This window comes from Histoplasma capsulatum, assembly GCF_000150115.1.
Source record: "Histoplasma capsulatum G186AR genomic scaffold supercont2.1, whole genome shotgun sequence".
Taxonomy (NCBI): Eukaryota; Fungi; Ascomycota; class Eurotiomycetes; order Onygenales; family Ajellomycetaceae; genus Histoplasma; species Histoplasma capsulatum.
Window position 1 is genome coordinate 2,971,814 of NW_025544801.1, and position 26,900 is coordinate 2,998,713.

Genomic DNA, 26,900 nt, shown 5'->3' on the forward strand with positions numbered 1-26,900 from the left:
GGGCAGTAAAAACGCAGGCGGACCCGACGATGCGGAGGAGAGAGCCTTTCCGGGTCTGTTTTACGAGATTCACAATTGCCAGGCTTTGGGCAAAGAAACAGAAGGTAGGGAAGACAATCCTGGTGGTAGTCTACAATGTGACCCAGAGTCCATTAGGCGGTTGACATTGCTTTAATTGACTGAAATTGTAGACGTGACGTCGGCACTCAGATGAATGGTGCATAGTGGGTTGTAGATCATCCTGATTCAAATCCTGTTGTTTATTAGCCGTGAGGCCATAGGACCATATTTACTGCACAGTGGCTTTTAAGTTCCCATCGCTTCACCAACTTTGCCATCTCTTAGGGCCTAACAAAGCGGGTTTGGCGTTGAAGCTTTTCGCAACATGTTGGCTAACGTATACCTTCACAGATGATTGATAACACCAATGAGTGTATAATAATGCCAAATGAAATATATGCCATATATACTTTGGTTTAGAAGTGAACGGGAAAATTGAATAATACATTGGCCCAGAATGATCCTGCTTGTAAGGTTCATTGACAGCTTGATGATAAATTAAAATAGGTATGTAAGAAGGAAACTGATATAAAGGATATACAGGAATTGCACCTGAGAAATGGGGGCATGACCATATTGGTTCGCACGCTCTCTCTCAAACAGATATAATAGGGGGAAACATCAGGTACATGAAGGAAAAGCAGGAATAAAATTTGATTCCACCGGGCTACCGGGCACCCGTGTTTGGAACTGGCGCTCTGATTCCTCCACCAGCAGGGAAATTCCTTGCACTTAGCAATGTTCCTTTGACACTTCGAATTTCCGCTTTGAAAGCTGCAATCGCATCCGCCTCTTCACTCACGTCACTGAAATTCCCACTTATTGATCCGGAATTGTCGTTATATAGTCTGTATAGGTTCGAGCCCAGATACGGCGAAGGATTGTTGTAGATCAGTCCGTCTAGGTAGTTCTTCAATTCACCGAGAGACTTCTCGGTACTGCTATGTGTGATGCCAGAGTTATCCTCTTCGGATAGGTAATCAGCCAATTGTGAAGATATCGATTGTAGACGCTTCACATGAGTATCCACAGTCTTTTCTGATGATAGAAGGTCGGCAGCGTTGAGGCCATCGATTGGCAATGTGGGGTTGGGTGAGAGTTCCGGGGATGTTTGGGTTGCAATGTCTCTGTGGAACAGCTCTGTTGGATCTGAGATTATGGACGCGGAATCGTCATCGATTAAATCCTGTTCATGCCGCGAGGAATGCTGGTGGATGGGCGGCGGCGGAATTGAGGAAACCGTGTTTTCGAGCTTTTCATTCAGAGTACTGAGGTTGCGTTGGGTTGTTTCGGCTAATTCATGTCGGGCGCGTGACAGCTCCGCCAACATTGGATTGATAAGGAACTGGCTAGCGCCATATAATGTAGCAGCAAGTCCGCCAGCACCATAAAGCGTGTACATAACACCCTGCAAGGTAACTAGAGGTGGTGGTTTCTGGGTGTGGAGAAGGAATTCGGGGTATGTGATAATTGGCGGTGTTGGTGTCGTTGGAGGGCTTGGGTTGTTTGAAGGAGGCGACGGTGAAGTCGCACTAGATGTGTCTACATGAGCTAACTGAGCACTGGATGGTATGTGCTTCACGGAATCTGTAGATATAGATGGCGACTTCGTGCCTGCATTTGTAGCCTCGGGGCTTCTTGGAACACGGAGCAGTTTTTGGATGTCCGCATTTTCCAACCCTTTAGACTCGAGGAACGCAATCTTTTTATCGGCAGGCGCATCTCGTATGGACTCATCTTCGAGGAAGACGGAAGCTTGCTCTATGAGAGTCTCTCTTGCGGGGGAGTCTGTCTTCTCTAGTTCCACTTTTGGAGCGTTGACGGCCGTTGCAGAATTCGATGTGTTGTTGTCCGAGTGTGAGAGTTGCCAGCTAGGAATCGCAGGAGCTTTCAATTTTAAATTTTCACCCATGATTGCTGAGGACAAGATATAGAGGACAGGGACTAGAATGCAATGTTTCGCGATATTGTTGTCCCCTTGAAAACGAAGGCGGTGTTGCTGTCGCCATTTGAGATTGAAGGTTCCGCCCATTGTAGATACTGACTACTGACTGTACCTCGGCTTCTTGACCAGAGCATGGTAATATTGGTAATCCAGATACAACACCTACGGAGGCACCCCGAAGTCTGCTGTAAGGCATTACGGGGGCAAAACTACTTCTTCCAGCAGTCAATTACTGTGGCTCATAAAGTACCGCTGTATCGACCAGATGGATCCCCACCGACATCTATCTTGAACAATGTTGAACAGTTTGGCGATGAGCTGTTCAACAATTATCCTCCACGGCAAATAGATCCAGGAATGATACTGCCCTGGACCCCCCTTCGCGGTCATTGATACGCTGAGAATTTAAGTTTTCCAATGCGATTTGGCCCGTCTCGAGTCCAGGTGGCCGTGAGCTTATTCTCACCCGGTATCCGCCTTCTATCCCTCCCACCGCCTGGAAAACCGAAATTCCATGGCAGACAGGCCTCTGACGCGAGTTTGGAAACAGCCTGACCTTGAATCGTCGTACTACCATAATACGGAGGTCGCCAGCACCAGCAGCACGGACGAAAATAGCGACGACTGGCAACCCCAGACCCCAAGTCAACCAAAATCTTCTAGGTAAGGTTTACAATTTTGGAATGGATTGATTCTCAGCCCAGTGCTTTGTTTGGGTCTACCAAATACCTTTCAGCGGTGACTCCCAGCGTCTACGCTTATTTGCTTCCCATCACATATTAACTTCGTCTGCGAGGTTCTTTGCTGGTTGGAGGTTCGGGACGCGCTTTGCCGCCAGCTTAAATAAGAACATCCTAACCATGTTCAAGCGTTGTCGCTCTGCTGGCTCTTGAGTAGCAAGCAAGATAAACGATACAGTTTTAGCACGGTGGCCGTCATGCCCAAAAGGCGTTTGGAAGGTGTCAGCATCTGGGGACTCTAGTTCTTTGTACTCACGCACATATCTCTCTGCCCATGGAGAATTGCCAGCGTGATGCCCATTTGCATATGTGACCTTTCGTTGATTTCTCAAACTTTCCCGCCTGCACATTCCCTGCTGCCTCTTGCCATATAAAACCAATTCAGCTTGCACCTCAGGGCTCAGTTGAAAATCATCTCCATCTGCCAGCCCCTCATCTTGCTTATACATCTTCATTTATATGCTATTGCAATCCCCCGCTTCCACATCAATCCCTACATGCCTTGAGAACTATGATGAGAGAGCCCTTTACTTTTTGACCCGACCATTGCAAGATTGCATACCTTACAATGTCTTCCCAACGTTCTCTTCGGTCCCTTACCACTAAAACTAATATTCCGTTTTCTCCTTCTAACTCTACCTTAAGATCTCGCAGGGCCGGAGACGAGACTCTGTCCTCGCCATCAGTCACCGTGTCCCGTCTGCCGCCCAGCCCCCCTAAGGACGTAAACAAATCTATTCGTCTGAAAGTTAAAATGCCCTCAAGTAAGCTCAAAGAGGTTACTGGTGGTCCTGATAAACGGCATCACAATATTTTTACAGAATCGGTGATTATGACCGGACCTAGGAATAGTCGATCGAAGAAGACGCTAGTGGAAGTGGATACAGATGAGGATGAGGATGTTGACGAATCGATGAATGAAGATGATGAGGAAGAGTCGCATATGTCTGATGCGGATGGGACGGATGATGAAGGAAACGGAAATGAGAGTGAGGATGACGATGCCGATGTCGACGTCGATGCAGATGCTGAGACTGATGCCGATGCCGATGTTGATATGGATGATATACCGCCAATTGCCCCAGGCGCCAAACAGGCGGCGTCACGGCCGATTGTTACAGTTACGCCCGCCGGGGGTAGCAGGCTGAAGAATATGAACACGAATATGGACCTTGATGGCGACGACGAAGACGACGATGAAGAACTTTCGGAATTAGATTCCGATGCTGATGCCGATGGGGAACCGGATGAAACGGCCATGGCGGATGAAGCTTCAGAGATTGTAGAAGAGGAAGAGATAGAGGACGACGAGGACGAGGAAGAAGAAGAGTTAGAAAGTGACAGCGGCACTCCTATTACTGGCAGTCGAGCAAGTACTCCCGACGTAACAAAAATGACTAAACGGCAGAGAGGCCGTATGGAGCTTGGGGGTGACTTCTTACAGTTGCCAATGGGTAAGATTGCTTTCATTAAGGATTAAATATATTCCCACCTATACATTTCAAAATAAGATTTTAACACTTGCGTATAAAACATACAGAACCGCAGGTGAAGAGACACCTGACTGCAGAAGAGCATGCTATGCGGCGAGCTGAAATGGCACGACGACGGAAAAATCTCAGCGAGAAGCGCAATGAAGAAGAAAAGGTAACCAGACCCTACTCCTTATTTTAAAATAACCCGGTCACTGTCATCTATTTAAATTGCAATATCACTAACAACGGGGAAATGAATTAAGATGGATACAATCAACAAATTACTCAAGAAACAGGCCCCCAAACGACGGGGCAAGATCTCGGCAGCCGAACCAGCAGCTGGGGACACAACCCCTGGAACCCAAGAGTTACAGGAGCCTGAAAAACCTGACCCAATTATGATACGCTATGTTTCGAACCGTGATGGCTGTCGGATTGGGATTCCGCAGGAGTGGTTTGGGACCCCTGCCGGGCGGATCTTTGAAGATATGCCCATGAACGGGAGCTCTGGGCCTAGCCAGGGTCACAAACTTGTGGAAGAAGTCTAAAACATTGAAGATGGCAGTGTTCTTTTCATGCTTTCTTCTTTTTATAAAGCAAGGCGTTCAGTTTATTCGGTTTTGGGGTCATTTTTAATGTGTGGGATGACCTTTTTCGGGAAGCAACTGAATATGGTCATGATGTATATTACTCTCAAAAAGGTGTTGTTATTTGTTAGTCATCGTTTGGGCAAGGCATTTTAATAGTGCGATAATATATATCGGCGCTCCCGAACCTGTGCAAAAAAAGGGAAAGAAAAAAAAAACACTTCGTAGGATTGTAACACCAGAGAGCATCCCTATTACAGCTATCCTCAAAAATGATATATTTAAAAGCTTGGCACTGTATCCCCCTTTAGCCCAGGGCTCTTTGTGTACTTTCTTCGAAATAGCTTTTCAAAAATTTTTGTCAGGCCCTGATTTCCCATGTGTTTGAGGAGCGTGGCTGGCGTTTCGGTCTTTGCTACTGAAACATCTCCCGGCCAAAAGCACTCCATAGGTCATACTCTTCTTTATATCGCCCGGATCACATCATATTCATATTTCCAAAAATTCTAGGAAGCTGTAAAGATATGGTTCAGAGGAAGCCGGGAGATTTGGTTCAAAGATTCTATCCTCTTTACCTCTTTGATGTTGATAGAATAGGGCGATATCTATTCTTCACTTTTCCTTCTAAATGTCACTTAATGGAACCGGGAAGAAACGTTTCATCTCACTATCGTAAATTGCCTTAATTTCTACAGGAGCCGTCCTGTGTCAGTCTCCAATGTCTATGTGAGAAGACATAATCATATCGTATGGTTTGTTCATAGGACCGTCAACAACCGTGTGATTTTGGCTTCATTCCACAGATTGCGGAAGTAGCTTTCGCTTAGCAACTTCTGGTTACTTTTTGGGAGATTCTGGTGTGGTTTTAGGCGTGCTATTAATTTCAGAAGTAGCAGTCACATTGTTCGTGGTCGACTTTGGCTGGGATGGTTGTGATGGTGTTGCTGATTCATTCCCGCTATATAGTTTGACATCAAACATTATTTAGCAGACGTTCGCACATATACTTGCAGGCCTATTCATAAGGGAATTAGAGCAGAACTTACTGTGTCTTCTCATGCTTTTTATCTGCCTCTAGACTCATAAACGAGGGCGCGAATGTCACATATCCTGGATTTTCAAAGGTTAACTGCCGGAAATTGGGAAAACGGCGGGCAATTATTTAGCTACCATTGAGGACACCAAATCCTACAGCTAAAGCAACTGGGAGAAACCCACGTATTCGACCCATTGTAGACAAGGATTGTGATTGTTTAATTGTCCCACTCGAACTTACACTCATCTATCTTACCTCCAAACGAAAAGTATTGTTCACCAAATTCAGGTCACGTGGCTGGTTGTTCAAGTCGCGTCTCTCAATGACGCGTCCAGAGCCTAATTAATGAGCCTGGGAAGATAACCCTTCTGAGTATTCCCAACACCTTTGCCAATTTCACCTATTCAACACATTATTTGCTATGACAGCATAGGGCGATGGGTAATCACCGTTGGTTTGCAAATGGAACTATGGCGAGAGCGTGGCTTCGTTCCAGACTCGGATGAAGAAGACGATTTCGAGAGTCAGCAAAGCAATAAATTGAGTGAAAAGAACGGAAATACGTCGACGCTTGGCATACGTGGAGAAGATGAAATCGGGAACGAGAGTGCTCATGGAAACCACAGAGATCGGGTGCAAGATGGCCAGGTTATTTCCCCAGCATCGGGCAACGAACTTCCTGAACGGCAGCCAACGAAGAGGTTGGGTGAAGAGGCCGGAAAGATAGTGGATTCGGATACACATAGAGATGAACTCATCACGAAGGACCTGAATCCCGCAGGAGATCAAGACCAAGAACAAAAGGAAGAGAGCCCTGAATCTCATGTCGGCCCTGACGGGTTTGGTAATGCATTCTATGCAGGGGATGAGCTAGACGAAGACCCGCTCCAATGTGATGATGGCTTGAATAAGTTTGCCTCAAGAATTGAACTGCCCAGCACCACCACTGGGAACACTACGCCTTCATCGGATGTCATTCGCCGTTTATCCTCAAGCACAGACCGGAGTTCCTCGCCTGATGAGCTACAATTCGATGAGCATTTTCCACCACGCACCCCAGCTACAAAAGACACACAATCCAACAACCTGAAAGGGGATGGAGGGGATGATAGCGAAGATTCATCGTTATCGCCAGCTCCGTCGAATCCACAGACTCCGCCGTCTTTTCGAAATCAAGGCGGAGGGAGAACGTTAAGGGGCCGGAAATTCATCAACCTCCACCCCTACCTGGCGGACCAGGTGGAGTACCAGAGATGGTGTGCAAATAACAATATACGCCCGGTCCGTATTGCACCTGCAGACCGTGATTCTAATCCTCAAGATGAATCACAAGGCCAGGAATATGTGGATGAAAATGGGCCTCCATCGAGTAGCCCGGCTGCGCCGTTCCGATTCCCACCCGGATCTCCGTCTGCTGGATCCAAACGAAAGAAATTAACGCAACCTGCACGACCACTTCGAGAATCCCCCCAGACTGGCAACTCCAGGAATGGCCCTATGCATTGGCGATCTGCAAAATCACAGCAGCTTTCTACAATAGATGGACAAGACTCTGCCCGTAAGCGCAGAAAAATAATGCGCACATACGGGAACGCGCCGGGAAATGAGTCCGAGGAGACCAGAAAACACCAGATACAGGTCGTCGTTGACAATAGAGCGATGGAAACTCCACCCCTTGAAACCGAGGGTATCTTCGATGTTCCCTTGTCATCTCCTTCGTTTGGGCGGACATCGCCGAATAATAGGCTTCAGAAACCAGCCATATTCCGATTCCCTCGTGGATACAGTCTTTCTCCGCCACGAAGTCCGATTTTACATAAACCACAAAACCCTCAAAATTCGGATGCTATATTGGCAGATGATTCACTAGACGTTAATTTTGAGACTCATCCGAAAATAAGCGGGAACTCAAACTCACAATCACAACCACCCCTATCGACGGAAGAGGTTGAGGTGGAGCAAATCCACCCACCAGAAGAAACGGAAGACCTAGAAGAATCAGAATATCATGCGGCTCTTGAAATCCAGAGGCTTAGGAGGAGGATCAAAGGGGTGCTTCCCGCCTCGTGGCCACGACTTGACCTCAAGCAGCAACAAGAGAGGGAGAAGGCAGCGGCTGAGAAGGCAAGACTTAGTTACTTACGCAATCGTCGCCAAAACGGTAAAGGAGTAGCCCGGAGAATAACCAGAGATAGGAGCGATAGCCATAATCAAGGAATGCGGCCGAAAGCTCTCCTCATCTCTGATGAGTCAACTTCGGATGATGAGCCAACCCACACTGTTCAAAACTCACGGGAGATTCTGCCAGAAGTGATAGACACAGATGACCTATTTGTAGGGGACGTCGCTGATGACATTCCTGAAGATAACCGTATTGACTACATGCTACCGCCAGCACCACGGAAAGGAAAGCGTCGCACTCTAGGATCCAACAGGCAAAACGGATCACGCTTTCAGACGTCCTCAAAGTCGAGGAAACGTCCACTGCACCAAGCGAGAATAACAGATACCCTGACAAGATCACGCACTTCAGCTAAGCTGCCGGAAACCCGGCTTCCGCGATTAGGAGTATTAGATGTAGCTGACGTACAAGACCAGCCAATGCAGAAACAGCCACAATTCCTCCGCGTCGCAGCACGACAAGCCCGATCCCGCCGAGACCGTGGTCGGAAAAGCCCAACACGGACATATTTAAAACTTGGAACAAGCCGGGACACAGAAGATGCCAATAGATCATTAGCAGAGTGGCGGGCCGGTTTGCTTCAGCAGAGTAAAATGACGGGAAGTCATGCAACAAAGATTTCACGACAGACACACACAAACTCTGTGGCATCCCATAACCACATCGAGGCCAATGAAAACAGAGTACATCAGGTTCGGACCGGTACGGCATATCCTATGCCCCGGAGTGATGTCGATGCTAGAAGCACCAAAAGCGACCTGATCAGGCCTACTTTAGAATTGCGCCCTACAGCACACCAAGAAGGCGCGAATCCATCAAGCCCTCCCCACTCTCGACGCAAGGTTGGCCAGCGCTGGGCAGTACGGAAAGGCGGCTATGCGATTTCATCCCTTCGACGAAATGCACCCAGACCGGCACAATTGGACATCCCTATGTCGAGTAGCCGTAGTCTGGGTCATGCATCAAGCTTTCAACGTTCTCTTTGGGCACTCAATTCCTTATACCAAACCACGACTTCACCTCTAGGCCAAAATACCGGCTTGCCGTTGGCAAGATTTTTAACCGAAAATATGCATCCACAGAATATCCGTCTGGCGACATCCAATGAGAATTCCAACGCCCGTGATGACGTCGTACCATCTGCCGAAAACGGTCAGATACGTCGCCCTCGCCAACGGAGAAAACGTCCTCCCCAACATGTCAATGTGGAGGATAGTGTTGAAAATCCACGGGCCGTTAGCGTTGATAACCATGTGGCAGAGATCCCTTCCAGTACATCAATTGAAGGCAGCGAACGCCCTCCTCTAAAGGGTCTTAAATCCCCGTCAGCGATGTACACGATCAATTTTGACATTTCCCCGCTCCCAGTTGGCACCTTTTTCCATTCATCTACATTCATTGGAAGTGGGGATCTTTCACGTTCAATGAAACTCTCATCCCGTAATCTATCCCATGATAATGGTCGTGCTGTGATACAGTATGCCGACCGAACCTACCAGTGGGGCCCATGGAATGAGACTGTATCCTCGGAACTTGGTGTTTTGTTAGATACGGTTTTAGGAGCAGCCAGCAATTCCGAACCCTCAAGCGAGCGTATAACACCTGATTCGTTTTCGAAAATAAGTCGGTCGTTAGATATCTTCCGTTCTATTATTACTTATGTGAATGACAAATTATATTTTATGGACTCGGTTGATAGGTCGATGTTTGTTGATAGGTGCATAGTTCTTCTATCAAAAGTTTCGGATATGTTGCCATTCTCGATAACAAACAATCCCTCTAATTCCACCACAACTCCACATCTCTCTTTGAAATTGGAAGTGTTTACTTACGTATTTTCTAATCAAATACGCCAAATTGCATCGAATGAGCTAGTTCAATCTATCAAATATTTTGAAATTGTCAGTATCATGACGACGATTCAAAATCGGATATTGCAAGCCGTTTTAAGCAAAACAGGATTAGCAGATATCAGACAGTTTCTGGACAATGTCAAATGGCGAGAGAAGCGAGAACCTGGAATCAAAGACGATCATCCTTTCTTGGAAGCATTTCTCGTTGTTCAGAAGATATTTTATACGGACCCCATACTTCGTGATACGAACCAAGACCTTCTTTCCCAGGCAGTATTGCCTCCATCAAGCTCACCCACGCCAGATGACTCCCATGAACTGGAGAAATTATGGCATGGAGTATTTATGACGCTTCCACTTTATGAATTTGACGAGCTCGGAATTTTCCACCCTGGCCAACGCTTTAAAGACTCCTTTGATCAGTGGGAGACTATCAAGCGCTTGATAGTACCCGTCTTTGAGACTTACTCTCTTCCTTCAAAAAGGTCATCTTTAGCCTTCAACAACTATTGTCGAGCGCTATTCCACCGCTGTTTTTATTTGATTGATAGTTGGGGCTGGCGGCACAGCAAAGTTATTTTGGACACGCTCTTCGATTTTTTTGCAAAAAACTGGCTTTACAATCTTAACCAAGAGCAATCCCTCGGCTCACCAAGGTTTCTAGACGAACTTGATCGCCAACCAAGACTGGAGATGGAGCCTAAAGATAGCTGTTTTCATATTCTGCTGAAGACTATTGCCCTCGGCCTCAAGAAAATGGCGGATCTGTACGATAAGAAAAAGATCCGAAATTTTGCCTGGCGCTTGTTGCCAAACCACGGCCGGGAGTATCCAAAAGACCAACCTCTTCGCTTGGAGGAGCTTGAAGCCCTAAGAAATCACCACGATCTCCTTTGTACGCTCTACTGGGCTACCCCTGACACCTGTCGACCGCGAGTTGAAACTATCCGTAACCTTGTACACCCCGCCACAGCTCATAAGGAGGTCTGCAGCATCAACATTCGTTCCTGGCTGAGACTGGTTAAATTCAAATTATCTACGGACGAAGATATCGAAGGATTAATACCCTTTGCCGATTGGCATGCTTCCTTCGTTGCTGACATGTTGCAACAGCACTCCCATGCTCGGACTGATATAGAAGCGCAAGTGGCTTCAAATTCACTCTTTTCTCGCCAAACTGTTGAAAAGGCTGTTATTGAGTATCAAAAACCGATAGAATGTCTCTTGAGCGATGCCCTGGTCAACTTGAAAATTGCAATTGATGCTACAACAACTGCCGACCAATCCAAGATCCTCCTGGAGAAACTCCCTTTCTCCAAACTACTGGAGCTTTTCAACCCTAGGATAACGCGCTTCCATTCGCTCATTTGTAAAGCGCTAGATGTTGTGGTTGCTTACGCAAGTACTACCATTAAATCACGGAGATTGGCAGGACCTGCTGAGACATGTGATGATAGCCAAGAATTTGAGGGTTGGGCGGTATTGGCAGAGTTGTATGAACAAGAAGAGACAGCAGCCGAGGCAAACCCACCCGTTGAGTACCTAAACAACATCATTCGCCCTTCGTTATCTCGATTTCTTTCTACCTGTTATGGAGAAGACCACGCTCCCGACGACATTGTGCTTCTTAAAGTCGTCGATTCCTGGTCGTCGATCGCTTACACTCTTGTGAATAACGGGTTACGAGAATGGAGCAGCTATGTCAATCCATATGGTGAAGACTCATGGGCCTCATTAAGAGCCACACATCAAACGCGAAAATTTTTGCCCTATTTTCTTGCAAGCTTGATCGAAAAGGACGCAGCATTCTATACAGAATGCCAGTACCAGATATTGAACCACTGGATCGAATGCATTGTCGAGAGGGGTTCGATGCTCAAGTATCAACACTCTTTGACCAATGCCATCATGAACACCGATGCCTCAAGTGCACTACTGAAGAATCTCCCGTTCTCGAAAAGTTCATTAAAGTGTCGGTACGAGATTACTCTACAGGAATTTTCCCAGAGGAGATTGTCGCTTATCTCATGCATTCTTTCCAACATGCGGGAACATCTATCTGATGCTGAAGATGTCAGTGCCCATGCTGTGCAAAATACTAGGAGTCACTACCGCGGACTCATTGAAACCCTAATGAACACGATGAAATTGAATTATAATGAATTGGGCAATGTCGATTCCTCGGTACATTCCTCATATGTGAATTTTGTACATGGCGTCGTTGCATTTCTCCAGCAACACTCACAAAAAATATGTCTACTTGATCCTTTTTTCACAAATCCGAGCACGTTTCCTCTTCCTGTGAATGATCCTAACTACATTGTCGGCAAGTTGAAAAGTTATGCAGTTCGGCTCACATCCAGCAAGGTTGCCAACGAACTCTTTACTTTTCTTCAGCATGTATCGGAGCGAGCGGCTGTTGACGGCCAACAGACTTACCTAGTTGATCAGCTCTACTCAGTCATGGCCGAAACTTATGAAACAAATGAACGCCACCAATCCACCATCCGTCTGTTCATGCTCCATTGCGTTCTCCCGGCTTATCTGGAAATATGTCTTATTGCTCCTGGGGCATGGATCCTGGTGCGGCCCCTGTTGCAGTCGCTAACGCGGATATTAATGGGCTCGATTTTATTCATCAACACATGTGACACCAACAACGTCTCCACATTTGTGGGGGCCATGGTTTGCTACTTTGAAGCAGTGGACAGTGCTCTTCGTCTTTTAGTAGACCACCCCGGCCTACTCGACGAACCGCATATCATCCTTACCGTCATTTCCCTACTCGAAACAATCATCACATCACTTCCTGCGATCGACTATCTTTATCGAATTTCGGACCAAGCTACCACGCTTGTCGCATATGTGGATATCTTCAAACAGTTTATGCTTTTCGCAACGTCCACTCTCTTGAATCCCGCTGACGCTGTCGCCCCACAGACCCTTGACATGGTTCTCATCGAGGACACTCAAAAAATTAACGATTATCCCTCGCCACCGCCGTTCTTTTCAGATGCTCGCGACTTTGCAACTCGTGGTCTGCAGTCCCGGTTCCAGGACGGCTGGACTTTTCATAATGGGAAATATTTCGTTCGCCCCGAGCATACCCATCAGGTAAAGGAGATTTTCGTCAATGATCCCGCATACACCTCAATAGATATTGCAAAAGAGGCGTTTATAAAAACTGTTGAAATATATTTTGGGACTATGGAAAGATTGGTGACGTTTTCTTCATGAATTTTTTTGCTAGCTATTGTATGGTTTTTGTACATATTGATATGAGTAAAAAATCACCTTACAGTGTACGAGTGCGTTTTAGATACCGTGTATGAAGTATGCGTTATGATTTTCATTTTGTGCTGGAGTTTCTTCTCCTTTCGTTACATTGATCGACGACATGGATTACGATGTGGTTACAAGGTCAACATATGTAATAGAGGGATATGTGTACTGATGTGAACTAACTATGGCTATTCTAGTTTTCTTATCCCACTTGTGCCCATTATGCCTGCATCTAATACTGTGTATCCCCTGTTACCAATTTTCGTGTTAAAGAAGCGATGAGATATGGATTTGTCAAAATACACACAAAACAAATAGTCATGATAACCCTCAGCCACCAGCCCAATGGAACGAGAATATTAAATCAAGCATTTCCAGCTTTACAAACGCCCGCAACAGCCACGCTCAAGAATCAAGACATCCTGAAATGGAGATGGTGGAATAGTAATGACGTAGAATACCCGAAAAAACAGTTGCCCCAATCCAACGCACCTTGTACCATGCAATATGCAAAGCCAGAAATGGTACAAAAAAGCTACGATCTCATCATCATCATAATCATAATCATAATCATCACCATTACCCCTCACTCATGCGTTCGACGAATATATGTAACGAAAATCAACGCAGCGCCAATGCTAAAAAGGCCACAAGATTCCGAACCAGCCCCCAACCGCCGTTCCTCCCTATATAAGCCCCCCGATCTAGATTTACCAGAAACTAACGTGCTTCGCCAAGTTCATTCGGCGCAGCACCCGACGCAGTCGGTGAAAGCGCTCCTGTAGCAGTAACGGCATCGCCATGACTCCCGCCACGAATGTGAAAGCGGCGGCCGGTATGGATACCAGATAGGCCCAGAACCTTCTTCACAGCCCCCGTAACACCAGAACCACTCAGTCGCCTCGATTTCCCCTCATCTTCCGTGGTAGGGGGCTTATTTCCTCCTGCTCGTTTTTTCACAACAGGTACATCTTGGGTGATGGTTGGCTTTGGTGGCCATTCGCCATCCGCCTTCCAGCCTTGGACTAGGGCCTTGGTAACATCTGACAGATTTATGGGTATAGCCGGTGTCAAAGATTGGATGACGACTTTGCTATATATAGAAGGGTATATAGAGGGCTTTATAGAAGCCCGGACGACGTTGGTGATTGGGAGGAGGGGTTCCACGACAGGGATTAGTGGCTCCCCAGAATGTTGGACACGAGGTTGGCTAGAGTTGGGGTTGGGGTTGTCGTCAGCGTTGATGGTTGAGACGGCTTCTCTGATATCCATGTCGCCGATTAAGTCACTACGCGAAAGGATCTGAGCATCTGCTCCCTGCGGAGCACTAGCAGATGAGGCAGATGGAGGTCGCAACGGGCCATCCCCTTGCCCAGTAGAATCCGGGGAAACCATCTCCGCATCCTCATTTTCTCCATAGTGACGGCTCCCAGAACCACTTGTCTCATTGCTTCCAGTAGTGCCTACAACAGTTCCATTCCTCTGGCTATCCGCTGCGGTCGTGGGCAACCTAGCTCCTGTCCAAGCATTCCGTCTTTCCATCCATATCCTCAACCCTTCATTCCACGCCATTTCCTCCTCCACAACCCTCCGCCGTTTCCTCTTTCTCTCCAAAATGCTGTCTTCCACCGCATCTGGTGACTCAAACCTGTACGGGTCACTAACCTTATAGGTAGCGGAGAGCGGGTGTACCAGTCCTGGATCTATTTCCTTAAAAGTTACTCCGACTCCTCCAGTCTCCGAACATGAGCTATCCTGTTCCCGTTCCCGCCATTCTCGCACCTCGCGAGCATGTAATTGTACAGCTCCATCCAAAGTGGGGCAGATCAGAGGTGATTGCGGTTGTGATTGCAAGTGCTGGCTCTCCGATTCGGGAGGAGAAGTAGCGGATTGGTCTTCGTAGGACCAGTCATCACGGATGGTTTCAAGGAGGTACCGCTTTGCGGATTTTATGGCTTCTTCACGCGTTTCGGCAGCCTTGGATGCTAAATCCGCATCGTGTCGGGGTTTTCGATGTAATGACGCGAAAACGGATGAGGCGTGGTGCTGAGGCGGGGGCTTGTCTGGTTTTGTCAAGTCCATTTGCTCCCTCTCTTGTTTATGTCCTTCCCTTCGTTTTGTAATACGTCACGAACGTCAAAGTGTCACTTGTGAGCCCGTTCCTGAGACATGGAGTTCGTTAGAAACCTGTGAGTGGCTGGGATGAATGAGAGGTTGGTGGTCTGCTGGTTTGGGAATAGCAGTCGCCGTTACCGCATTAGCATTGGGTCAGAATCGCCCTGGGGTTGGGTTCTTGTTGTCAGTACAAACTTCTCTGAAAGTTTCAAGATTTCGTTTGCTTGTTCCCCGCCATAAAGTTATCTCAGTGCCTCGGACTTCGCAAAGGATTCGCCATTTTAGCCCAGCCAATCAGAAAATCACATTATCTGCCACTAATTTTTTTAGTAAGAATGTTGATTCTTCATGAAGAGTTTGTTTTGGTGTAAGAAGAAATCTTTGAACAAGAACAACTAAAACAACTATATCAATTCAACGAATGGGTGTAAGTAAGAGCGCTTGAGATATCATTTATCTCTTAATAGAATCAATTTTTGTTTTCATATCTTTATTTATTAGATCCAATGTAGGTCCAGAATAGAAACACCACTTTTTTTTTCCATGGCTACACTTAGTAATAATACATCTCAGCGATAGCCATATATCATAATGTAATGGGGATCCGGCACAGGTAAAATTTTCACCGAGAATCCCTCTTGCAAATATCTACCTCGCCAGTGTTAGATGAGTCTTTCCTCAGCGAGTGAACACACACTGAACAACCAATGATTGCACGCGACAACACATTCATATAGAAGATGGTTGTTTTACACACACAATTTCTTATGTCTTTGATTGTATAACAGTTCCTTCTTTTTCTTCTTATTGATTCTCCTATGCACTTCCTCTCTATATTATCCAAGATAGATTGTCAGATATTGTATGAATTGATCTTGTGGTTTTCTACTGAGTGATTCAGCTGCCCTGTTCTCGCGCCGCCAAAAGCGCGCAAACCCCAATTCCCATTTCAATAATAGCCACATGTCATATTAATCTGTGTATTTAAGTATTAATTATATAGATTTGTGATGGAGTGGCTATGGAGCAAAAGAATTTCAATCAACTCTCATACAAACTGCGACTGTTATGTCATCATTTCCTAATGTGGGTTAGTGTTTTGTGTTTTTCACGCTGCTTTTCGAGCAGGGCGTCTTGAGTTCACTGAGATAAAGCAAAAAAGGCACAAAGCCGATTGTTGGACACACACATCCATATATTAGCTGTCGCTAGCCACTAGGTAGATGATAACAACCATCCACCGCAGGAGGGTCTAAAAGATATAACAACGTCTTCTTCTGGCTCGGGAAAATAAAGGAGAATATCAAGTTAGAAGTACATGTCTATCATTAATTTTGCAACAGGAATCTATAAAAACCCAATGACAATATAACAAATTGTATAAAAAAGTTCAAGAAAAAAAGAAAAAAAGAAAAAAGCCCGTGATCACACATCCATGGATGTATGTCGCATTGACAAAACCAAAACCCACTTGTTTAGTTCCTCACCCGCCCAGTCTCCGTGTTCTTCTGCGCTTCGCTAGGAGCTGCAAATCCCCACCCCGAACTTTTCTTGCGTCGCCCCTTGCGATCTCCGTATTTCTCGTCGAACTTCTTTATAGCGGAGAGAGACGACATATCCTCACTTATTGACGCACTGATCTCCTCCAAGGCGCGTTCAAAATGGGCCTTGGTGAGGGTTCGTCGTTCAGGATACCTGTACGGTTCTTCGCCTGCATGCTGAGCAGCGAGCTCATTTTCCCCTCTAACACATGCTAGAGCTGCTGCAACGCACATGTTTTTCAGGTCTGAGCCTGAGTAGAGAGGCGTTCGGCTAGCTAGCTCCACTAGATCCACTGACGAGTCCACTTGCTCTTCCTTGAGATGGATCTTAAGGATTGCTAAACGGTCTTGCTCGGTGGGCAGGTCTACTAGGAGGCGTCGCGGGAGTCGTCGGAGAACGGCATCGTCAAGATCGAACGGACGATTTGTGGCTACCATGATGAAGGCGGAGAGCTCGTTCATGCCATCCCACTCTCGCAGGAATTGGTTTATTAATTCTCGATGTGTCGTGCGAGTGCTGGCTGCAACTCGCGAACCAAAGATGGCGTCTGCTTCGTCGATGAAAACGACGCAAGGGCTGAGCTTCTTGGCCAATGTGAAGATGGCTTTCACATTTTTCTCCCCTTCTCCGACATACATGTCATATACTTCAGAGCCACTCACTTCGAGCACAGTGGCGCCACTTTGTCGGGCGACAGCTTTGGCTAACATCGTTTTTCCTGTTCCCGGAGGGCCATAGAGTAGCAAGCCAGGGATTTTATCAGTAGAAAGGACACCATAAGTAAACGCATCGGGTCTAATCAGCGAGAGAGAAGTGAGGGTTTTGAGAGCCTCGATTGTATCGGGAGGAGCGTGTACGTCGTCGAATGTTGTGCGGATACTCTCAGCATCGACAACACCGTTGAGCAACTTTCTTTCATGAGTGTTACATGTTTTCCGTAATTGTTTCAAGCGACTTTCTCGTTCCGATTCTGTTTGCGGAGGTTTCACCTTAGGATACCTCTCCGCAAGCCAGTCTCCCTTTGCGCGATCACTTTTTTCCACAAGATCGATACTACGTTGTATGTGTTGAAGGTCGAGCTTTCCGTGTCCCTTTACGCCACCAAGCGCAAGCGAAACAACACGGTGGACACGGTCAAAGGACCAATATCCATCATCAAGACCGGCATTTTCGAGAGCACCAGTGTCCACAGGCCAGGCTGGACCGCGGAGGAGGCTTGCGTCTGCTAGGTGCGGATCGTTTAATCTAACCCTCAGCATATTCTGCAGATGACGTACGTTGATCTCAAAAGTTCTTCGCTTAAGGTCTTCTGAAAACACTTTTTCGACCACTTGTGGTTTCATTGCAGGGGTAACCACAATTGTCCTGGCAAACTGGTCGTTGAAATCTCTCTGTACAAGTTTTGGATAAGCCTTCCCCAGAGGATATTCCGGTTTCTTTCCGGATACAGTGCCGATGATTATAACCCTTTGTCCTTCCCGTCTCTTGGACTGGACCGCTCTATGAAGAAGTGTAAGGAATATGGATCCGCTGCGCGTGTTTTGGATATCATTGTAGTCTTGAACTTGAACGATAAGATCAGGTCGGAGTGTAGTAAGCTGGGACTGGTCGGAGATTGGCTTGGGGGCCGGTTCGAGAACCGACTCGGACGGCTTCTGGTCGCCCGGTGTGTGAGGTTGTTTATGTTCTTGTTTATGGGGGATGGAGAGGAGTTCATTCGCAATACGAAGACATCTGAGCTCTTCTCTGGACTCCAAATCTTGGCGCTGAGAACGTGGAATAATCACCTTGGCCATACCTACTGATGCCCGACCGCCTAGGAGACTTTGGATAAAGTCCGTGTCACGAATGCCTGTCAAAGGAATTGTCCGGGTAACCGAGAACTCACGTTCTTGTCTTCGGCTGGGTATCATATCAGGATCCTCCTCTTCGTTTTCATCCTCCTCTCCCTCCTCCATATCTTCCTCAAGCTCCTTCGGGTTAGAAGTCCTCTTTGCTTGATAAACTTCATACCCCATAGTTGCAATAGAACTAGGGGTACCGGGCTCCGCTTGATCCTGTTCGGCGTAGAGTTCAGCAATATCTTGCGCATTTAACGTTACTAGATGGGTCTTGAGATTTGCCGCTAGCTTTTTGACAACAGCGTCGAGAAACAAAATCCCTCCTTCTCCAGGATACTGCAGGACTAAATGCGATTTTGTCGCTGACCGCTCATCGATGTATCGAGACACTGGTAAATTAAGCCCTGCCCTAGCGGATGCGCACAGCTCGTCCCAAACCGCTTGCGCGAGACGATAACGAGGACTAGAGGTCGGCGGCCCTCCGGAGCCACCATTCTCACCACCGTCGCCGCCTTGAGCAACCTTGTTCACACCTTCCTCTAGATCATGAGACAATGGCTCTAGTTCTACGTCGTGGCCTGTCGGTATGGCAATCTGAACCGCGGTATCTTGAGCTATAACGTTTCGCTCATGGAACCATTCCGGAACGATAGCCACGCTATGTGTCCGTTCTCGAGGTTTTCTATTCCTTATCGCGCGGCGAACAGCGGAGCCGTAGGGACTTCGAGGTTTTTTGGAAGGCGCTGGGGGCACTTCGGGCTTTTCTGTCTCAGCATTGTCTTTTGGAGAATCCTGGCCCTCAGAATCCTTATGGGTGTTGTCAGTATTATTGCTCAGCGTAGGATTGATGGAAGGTGGTTCATTGGAGTTCGAGGCAGAGGGCGAGGAGATATGAAAACTGCGAGCAATATTGGGGAGGCTCCGACAGCCAATGATCCGGTAAGGCGTCCTTAGATATTGGTGGACTGACAACAGTCGGTAGGGAAGAGAGGAATGCATCCAGGGCCGAATTTCGAGCCGCTGCCACCGGGCCTAGCGGTAGTGGAGAAACGAAGGAGCGTCTAAAAACATGCGAGCTCGTGTCAAAAGTAGCACGAGACGGACAATTGCTGACGATGCCTTGAGGGTTGAGTGTTTTATCAAACCTCGATCTTTTCGATGTTTTGCTGAAGAGAGAGAACTAACAGTTGCGATGACTAAGTAGTTACATCCAGGAACGGAGTATTGTTAACCCGCCGAAATCTGGAACATTTCTCAGTCCAGCCGATGCACTATATATCCTTCATAATTCATGTCGCATCAATCCATGGATGCTTTGGCGTAGCTTTGCTATTGAGCACGCATTGGTGTGGCAGACAGATCATTATTGTTCTTCTGGTGAAGAGGACAGGATCTGTGTTTAGCGCCCAGCTAACCTTATTTGCGATCCCGCTAACCCTCATCTGCCGTCAGAGCTGTATAGAGCCCCCTGGTTCAGAATACTTTCTTCTTTTCATTTTCTTTTTCTTGAATCTTGCCGTTCTGGGAATAGCTTGTATGATTTTCAAGTTGCCATATCTAACACCCAAAGGATCGGGATGTGGCATTTGTCCTCCCCGTTGCTGGAATACGGCGAAAATCAACGGTGTTTCCCTTGGCGCCGTATATTCGGAATCACTGGCGATGTGCAGACTTAACATATAGCTCCGTCACCAACTAGCGCGATGGGAATACGAAAAACACGGGTTCGCCCTTTGCGGCTGTTTTGGAAAAGAAAATTGATAAAGTGGATATCACCCCTTTTGTTTTTGCTCAATTTCCAATTTATCACCAGACCATGAACGGATTTCCCATCAAGTTACCGCCTTCGACTCGATATGCCCTCCCAACTATGATACCTTAGGATTTTCCACTTCAAATATTCAACTTAATCAGGCTGGGCAACTCCGCCTTCGTCATCAGAAATCTCCGCGGGCGTTTATTTGGATTGGCGTCCTCGAAGAGGTCCGTTTCCGCCCACCGAAGTCGGGATACAGTGTTTTCTTGTGTTTTGGTCAACAGCCCTCACTGCAGTTGGCACCACGCTGCCTCCTTGCAACTGTTTGTCTCTTCAGATGAAGTCTCTACTTCCTTTTTCCCTCAATATTCTCCTTCTCGTTGGTATATCTCATGCATGGACCTTTCTTTGGCATGATGAAGACAATGAGGAACATTTACACTCAGGCGGGACGACGAAAGGATGCACCAAGATCAATATGTCGAAGGGCAAACAATACAAATGGGTTCCCGAGGAAACCCAGTTCTGCATTCATATGTTTGCCGATGATAAGTGCGGGGATGAAAACGGCTGGTCTTGCCTGGTCTGGGGCCCGAGGAACTTGGGTCAGTCGTGGGTGAGGTCGTATCTCGTCAACACGATAGATGGCAATGGTAACAACAGAGCGCCAGAGAAACCGTCACCACCACCACAGCAAAAGCCATCATCACCACCACAGCAGAAGCCATCACCTCCGCCGCAGGAGGATCCACAACCGCCACAACCCCCGCCACGTGCGACAACAACAAAGAAAAACGACCCTCCACCCCCAACAAGGAAGAACGAACCTTCAAAAAAGCCCGAACCGACTGGCGATCACGCCTCTGTTGGGGCTGGGACTGAGGGGCCTGCTGCAGCAACGACATCCTCCACCCGGGGTAGTTTGACCCCGCAAGAGACCGATGGGACAAATGAGCCATCGCCAACAGATCATGGGGCCGCAGCAGCAGCAGCGTCAGGGCCATCGTCATCCTCACCATCCTCGTCACCGTCAGAGGGAGGCTCGCCGGAGGGAAGCTCATCAATGTCCGGTGGGGGAATTGCCGGAGTCGCGATTGGGGCGTGCGCGGGCGTATGTCTCCTAGCCGCCCTTGGATTCCTAGCCTACCGTCGACGCAAAACGAAGACAAATGCTGTAGCGCAAGTCAACCATTATAATAATCTTTCCGCAGAGCCGCCATATAAGCCGGAGTTATTCGCACCAGCGCAAAAACCTGGATATCACCCCAGCGAGCTCGATTCTAAGCCAACATCTCTCGGCGGCTACCCGCCACCCTCTTTTTCTGCCGTCGCGGAAAAGGATGCAGGCGGTTACTCCAGCTGGGGCCATGTTGCGGAGTTGGCTGATAACTCTTCCCATCCTATGGTAGAGCTACCAGCCTCCCCGCTTAGCAGGCGGTATTAGTTAGAGTGAGTAAACATACAGACAGGGTTATGATGTGAAGGAAGCAATTGGATCATTATTGGTATCGGATGCTTGCAGATTTGCCCTTCCCATACCTCCCCCATGTTTTTAAGACCCTCTACTTGCTTTCTATATTTTCTTTTATATTTTTGGTCTTACTCAGGTTATATAGTTCTTAAATACATATAAAATATTTTCATATATTAAATGTAAAATGTTACAGCCAGTTTTGTATGGCAAAACCGACTAATTCAAAGCTGCAAGAGTATTCGCAATAATACTTGTCTGGCTGTGTCTATCATAAAACTGGCTTACCCTTGGTGAAGAGCCTCATCCGTACATCTATGTGATGCTAGAATTTCCACTAAAATGATATCTAGAAAATAACAATTGAAAACCATCCTGACTACAGCCTGGTGAGTTTACAAATAGATACAACAACCAGTTTGTGTTTGGCCATCAACAGTTGATTTGCGGCAGACGAGGTCATGACTGCACGATCAGAAGTTTTTGGAACTTTTGAGATGGAATTGAATAAAACTAGCGCCGGTAGTTATTTGAGATATAAACTCAGTATCAAATAGAAATCAGGATATGAATAAGCTATCCATTATCTACGAAAGTAATATAATCCCTTGAGAATTTCCAAGTGCACGTCCATCCAGCTGATATTCGTGCGGTCGACCATTTCAACATGGAGTTTGTGCCATTGGAATTGATATCCGGAGGATACCACCTGCAAAATACATCTAAAACCAACAGTGACTGTTAACAAAGTTGTGCAGATAAATAATTGGATAAAGTAATCGCAATTGTAGATTGGAACATAAAGATCAGACATCCAAGGTAAGGCAAATTTATTGTCCGCTCAACGACACGTCGACTTAATAGGTTCATGCGACGGCTAGCGTGGAAACTGCGAATGTGGGAAAAAATTTCATCATACGGGTTTGGGAGGGAATCAAGTAAAAATGCGAAAATTTTCCAACTTACGTTAGTCTTCGTCAAGTATTGTGTTGCGAGAACATAGTTCTATGGTTAATTGGACGAATCAGAGGATTTACATGCAAACCTACAATAGTCCACTTCATCAGCTAAGTCCAACAGACATTGTTTGAATATCATTGTGCCGATAATAGACGTAATCAGACTAAAAGTACTGGCAAGTAGCAGACCAACCGGAGAGGGGTGGTCCGAATGATTCTTCAAGGTCGACTCAGGAAACGAAAGAAGTATTGAGAGGGTTGTCATCCTAAAACGACGCCCATGGAAAGGGACTGCGGTGCATGAAGTGAGAGTTACTGACCATTCAATTACCTGCTATAAACCTTCAGAAGTTGATGTGCTAAAAACATTACTCGTATCGATAAATAATTTGGTGACATTGTCATAATATCATGACAAGGTGTTGCTGTTCAGGGTCAGAAAGTCAACATGGCTGGGCTGCCGTGGTGAAGAAGAGGAGGAAAAAAATTCACGAAGTCGACGATTCGACAGCGTTAAATATCGGAGCGGAAAATCCTCTGATCCGCTAAATTAAGCGACAACTCGCTGACTCAGAACAAAGAGCCGCAGCCCGGATTCACGTGATAAAGCTAAACTAAATCTATACTAGCGGTGACTGTCACGACGCCCCGTCCATTTCCTCTTGGGAACTTGAAAGTCTCAACATGCGCCCATCCCGACGCCTGGCATATCGGTCTCCCTGCTCTTCTCAAACGCTTTCTGTGGACACGGCGAGCTTGGATTCTGTGCGCCTCTGGATGGTCACCTTGCTCTGGTGACCGGACTGTTCAAGGTAGGCCTGGTCTCGCTTGCCCAGCCCCCACCCTCCCACCTTGTCGTCCTAACAATTCCATTCTGCTCCATATACTCAGTCATCACGATCCAACTGACTGATATCACAGATACGATTATTGTGCTGAAGGCGGAGACTACGAGGTTATCTCTTCTCATGATCGAAATTGCGCGACTTCTCGACGTTCGATCGTCAAACTGTGACGTGCCAGCCGCGTCCTAGACTCGGAAACCTTACATAACATACACCAACGGCAGGTCGATTAGTGGTAGTTGATATATTGAATAACACTTCATATCAAGTCCTGATCCCCTAGGATTATAGATTGATATTATTTGGGGTCCCGAAATCGGCGACTTCTTCCGCCGGCGATGATGATGGCGCAGCCTTTTCCTGCCCATCAAGTCGGCCTGGCTCACCACCCGGTGATGCCTCCCGGCCATCCCATGGCAGCAGGCCAACATCCAAACGCGGCGCATCTCGCCGGACAAGGTCCAGGAGCTGGTATAGTTCAGCAGATGCACCCTGGCGTTTCTGCTCCGGGAGGCCAACAAGTGACACAGGGGGGTCCAGTGATGGGCGGAATGCCGCCAGGCACTACCGGTCCTGGCGGACCCGGCCCTAGTGCTCATGCGTTATCTCATCTCGGTCCTACCCATGGACACCAAATGTTTCCACCTCAGCAAATGGGACAAGCCTGTAAGCCTCTTTCGCTCACAATTGCTGTCAATTCGGCTCTTCAATGGCCCTGTTCACCGTCGCCTCCCTCCCGCTTTCCATGTTGATATTGGTAACATTTCCAAAGAATTTTTGGAATTAATATTTGCACTGGATGACTTACGCATTTTCTCTTGTGATTAGCGTTATGTTTGATTTTCCATTTCATGACTCATAGCTGATTCATATATACACTTTTAGACCCTGCCAACCCTCAGCTAATTCAACAACATCAACAAATGCTGAGACAACGTCAAATGATGATGCAACAGCACCACCAACAGCAGCAACAGCAACAGCAGCAGCAGCAGCAACAACAACAGCAGCAGCAGCAGCAACAACAACAGCAGCAGCAGCAACAGCAGCAACAACAACATCAACAGCAGCAGCAGCAGCAGCACAACCCGCAGCAGCAGCAACAACCGCAGCAGCATAACCAACAGCAACAACAGCCTCCACAACAGCCACAGCATGGAGGAATCCCTGCGTCCTTACCCAATGGAACCCAAGGATTGAATGCGGCACAGCTTGCTGTTCAGGCTAATCCCAATATGCGACCCGTTAACTTTCCTATTCATCCTCTTCAGCAACATCTGCAAACCCAAGGACATCATGGCCAACCACATAATGTGCAACAGCAGCAGCAATTCCTTGCCCTGCAATTAGCGGCGCAACAAAATCAACAGAACCAGCAAAATGCCCAACAACGAGGCGGACCGCAACCTTCTATGCACGACGGGCAGAGTGGTACTCCCCATCCGCAACCAGGGCCCCCCAGCCAAGGGAATACCCCATCACAACCGCCCCAACAATCGAATCAGCAGCAACCACCATCATCCCAAGCGCCTCCGCAGCAGGGGCAACCACCCCAGACACAATCTCAGCCCCAGCCACAAGGACCAAACTCTCAAAGCCAGCCCCCACAGCAACCTCCGCAATCACATCAAATGACTTCCCACGAAGCGCAACTCAGAGCCCAACAACAGAATGCCGGATCGGCAATGATGATGCCCCAAAGGATTGCCAACCCTGTAAAGAGGTCCAGCATTCTTCGATTATTGACATTCGCTGAACACCTGAGTGCATATTCCGTGAGTGAGCCCTTTAACTCGACTTTTTAACCCCGTTTAGATGGCTGACTTGCAACTTTAATTCTTAGAGCCAAAAACCCCAGCCTGGAATAGAGTATTGGAGTCGATTTGTAGATCAATTCTTTTCGCCTAGCGGAGCCCTACGTAAGGGCGTTTGGTGCCCGGAGCAAGGGGCCAAACAGTTCGAAATCTCTACTCCTGCTCTTGCCCGATACTACCACACCCAGTTTAACAGTGGTATAAGGCATATACAAATGATTGTTGAAAATGTGCAAGAAAAAGATCTCCCTAACGGCAGCCAAATTGTTGAGAGTTCTAAGACATGTTTCATTTATTACATGTCTAACGATTGTCAAGTAAGACGACGGCTCCTTGTCGCTATATGTTAGATTTTTACTGACTCGTCCGCCAGCTTGTTGCCAACGGCACCTTGCGAGCTCAATACGATATACATGGTAAAATTGACCTACTGGAACTTATCACTAAGAACCACACAGAGTACATCCCGCGTACTCGACTTCAACCAGTCTCACCAGACCAGAAGCAGAGTCCCAAGGTTAGCAAAGGGCTGGCCAAGAGAGCACAGCAAAAGCAGGCAGCTTTACGCTCAGTTATCGCACCTGACTCTATAGTTACGGAACACGGCGTCCCACCTGCTGTCATGAAATTTTTAGAGGTATGATAATGTCCAATTGCCTAACCATTCAGGAGATCGCAGGATTCTGACAACTAGTCAATACATTGCCAGGTCGCGGAGACAATCTCTCAAATGCAGACATTGTTCCAGTATTCCATTCAGCACCCACATCTATCTCCAAACGATGCTCTCCGACAATTAGTTGCTTCATTCAACGCTCCTCAGGCTCTTGGATTTGGTCCAGGCCACCCCGGAAGTCAGCAGCCACCTGGACAACGTACACCAAACCTTAACGGGCCTACCCAGTTTTCCTCACCTGCAGTAGCTCATCTAGGATTACCAGGCGCACAAGGCTCTCCTCATCTCGGAGCAGCGAACCACACACCTAGCCCTGCGCAAAACAGCATGGCAGGGCCTGTTGCAATGGTTGCGCAACAAAGCCAGCAGGGAACCAATACAAGTGGCAGCCAAGGAACTAGCGCTAATACCAGCCCCAATGTGAGTAATAAGCGCCGCCGAAGCGCTATCAAAACCGAAGATGATAATGCGGGAATGGCAGAGGTAAACGGCGCAGGGCCCGGTGCATCCAAGGCACCGAAAGCTAGCCCAAGGGTTGGTGGCAAAAGGCAAAAGGGCTCAAACTGAAGTTAAGGATGGTGCGCTTAATTGTATGGAAAGAAGAGTGCGGCCCTCTTACAATATTCATTCCTTCATCGTTTCAGCTTGACTTTAAATTTTTCGTTTCTGACACACCTCCTGAGGCGGACTTGGCGTTGGTCTAGCTGCCTTTTGAAATCTG

General features: G+C 47.3%; 8 protein-coding genes across 8 annotated transcripts; 4 read left to right on the forward strand and 4 right to left on the reverse strand.

Annotated features, from left to right (window-relative positions):
* Positions 1 to 483: 483 nt before the first annotated feature.
* On the reverse strand, positions 484 to 2,047 carry HCBG_00962 (peroxin 14/17; the record flags this gene model as incomplete). Its single annotated transcript, XM_045428012.1, has 1 exon — positions 484 to 2,047. One exon carries the CDS (start codon positions 1,970 to 1,972, stop codon positions 728 to 730), a length of 1,245 nt encoding a protein of 414 aa, XP_045291987.1.
* A 280-nt stretch (positions 2,048 to 2,327) lies between these two features.
* On the reverse strand, positions 2,328 to 3,194 carry HCBG_00963 (uncharacterized protein; the record flags this gene model as incomplete). Its single annotated transcript, XM_045428013.1, has 3 exons — positions 2,328 to 2,629; positions 2,735 to 2,762; positions 2,865 to 3,194. The coding sequence occupies 3 exons, from the start codon at positions 3,192 to 3,194 to the stop codon at positions 2,328 to 2,330; spliced, it is 660 nt and encodes a 219-aa protein (XP_045291988.1).
* Positions 3,195 to 3,313: 119 nt separating this feature from the next.
* Positions 3,314 to 5,009, forward strand: HCBG_00964 (uncharacterized protein; the record flags this gene model as incomplete). The annotated part of the gene is made up of 3 exons (XM_045428014.1): positions 3,314 to 4,199; positions 4,286 to 4,392; positions 4,484 to 5,009. 3 exons carry the CDS (start codon positions 3,314 to 3,316, stop codon positions 4,766 to 4,768), a joined length of 1,278 nt encoding a protein of 425 aa, XP_045291989.1.
* A 1,296-nt stretch (positions 5,010 to 6,305) lies between these two features.
* Positions 6,306 to 13,115, forward strand: HCBG_00965 (uncharacterized protein; the record flags this gene model as incomplete). The annotated part of the gene is made up of 1 exon (XM_045428015.1): positions 6,306 to 13,115. The coding sequence occupies one exon, from the start codon at positions 6,306 to 6,308 to the stop codon at positions 13,113 to 13,115; it is 6,810 nt and encodes a 2,269-aa protein (XP_045291990.1).
* A 458-nt stretch (positions 13,116 to 13,573) lies between these two features.
* Positions 13,574 to 15,470, reverse strand: HCBG_00966 (uncharacterized protein; the record flags this gene model as incomplete). The annotated part of the gene is made up of 1 exon (XM_045428016.1): positions 13,574 to 15,470. One exon carries the CDS (start codon positions 15,240 to 15,242, stop codon positions 13,881 to 13,883), a length of 1,362 nt encoding a protein of 453 aa, XP_045291991.1.
* A 1,061-nt stretch (positions 15,471 to 16,531) lies between these two features.
* On the reverse strand, positions 16,532 to 19,657 carry HCBG_00967 (spastin; the record flags this gene model as incomplete). The annotated part of the gene is made up of 1 exon (XM_045428017.1): positions 16,532 to 19,657. The coding sequence occupies one exon, from the start codon at positions 19,655 to 19,657 to the stop codon at positions 16,751 to 16,753; it is 2,907 nt and encodes a 968-aa protein (XP_045291992.1).
* Positions 19,658 to 20,892: 1,235 nt separating this feature from the next.
* On the forward strand, positions 20,893 to 22,092 carry HCBG_00968 (uncharacterized protein; the record flags this gene model as incomplete). Its single annotated transcript, XM_045428018.1, has 1 exon — positions 20,893 to 22,092. One exon carries the CDS (start codon positions 20,893 to 20,895, stop codon positions 21,856 to 21,858), a length of 966 nt encoding a protein of 321 aa, XP_045291993.1.
* Positions 22,093 to 24,102: 2,010 nt separating this feature from the next.
* On the forward strand, positions 24,103 to 26,746 carry HCBG_00969 (uncharacterized protein; the record flags this gene model as incomplete). Its single annotated transcript, XM_045428019.1, has 5 exons — positions 24,103 to 24,355; positions 24,575 to 25,464; positions 25,533 to 25,820; positions 25,877 to 26,140; positions 26,213 to 26,746. 5 exons carry the CDS (start codon positions 24,103 to 24,105, stop codon positions 26,744 to 26,746), a joined length of 2,229 nt encoding a protein of 742 aa, XP_045291994.1.
* Between the last annotated feature and the right edge of the window lie 154 nt (positions 26,747 to 26,900).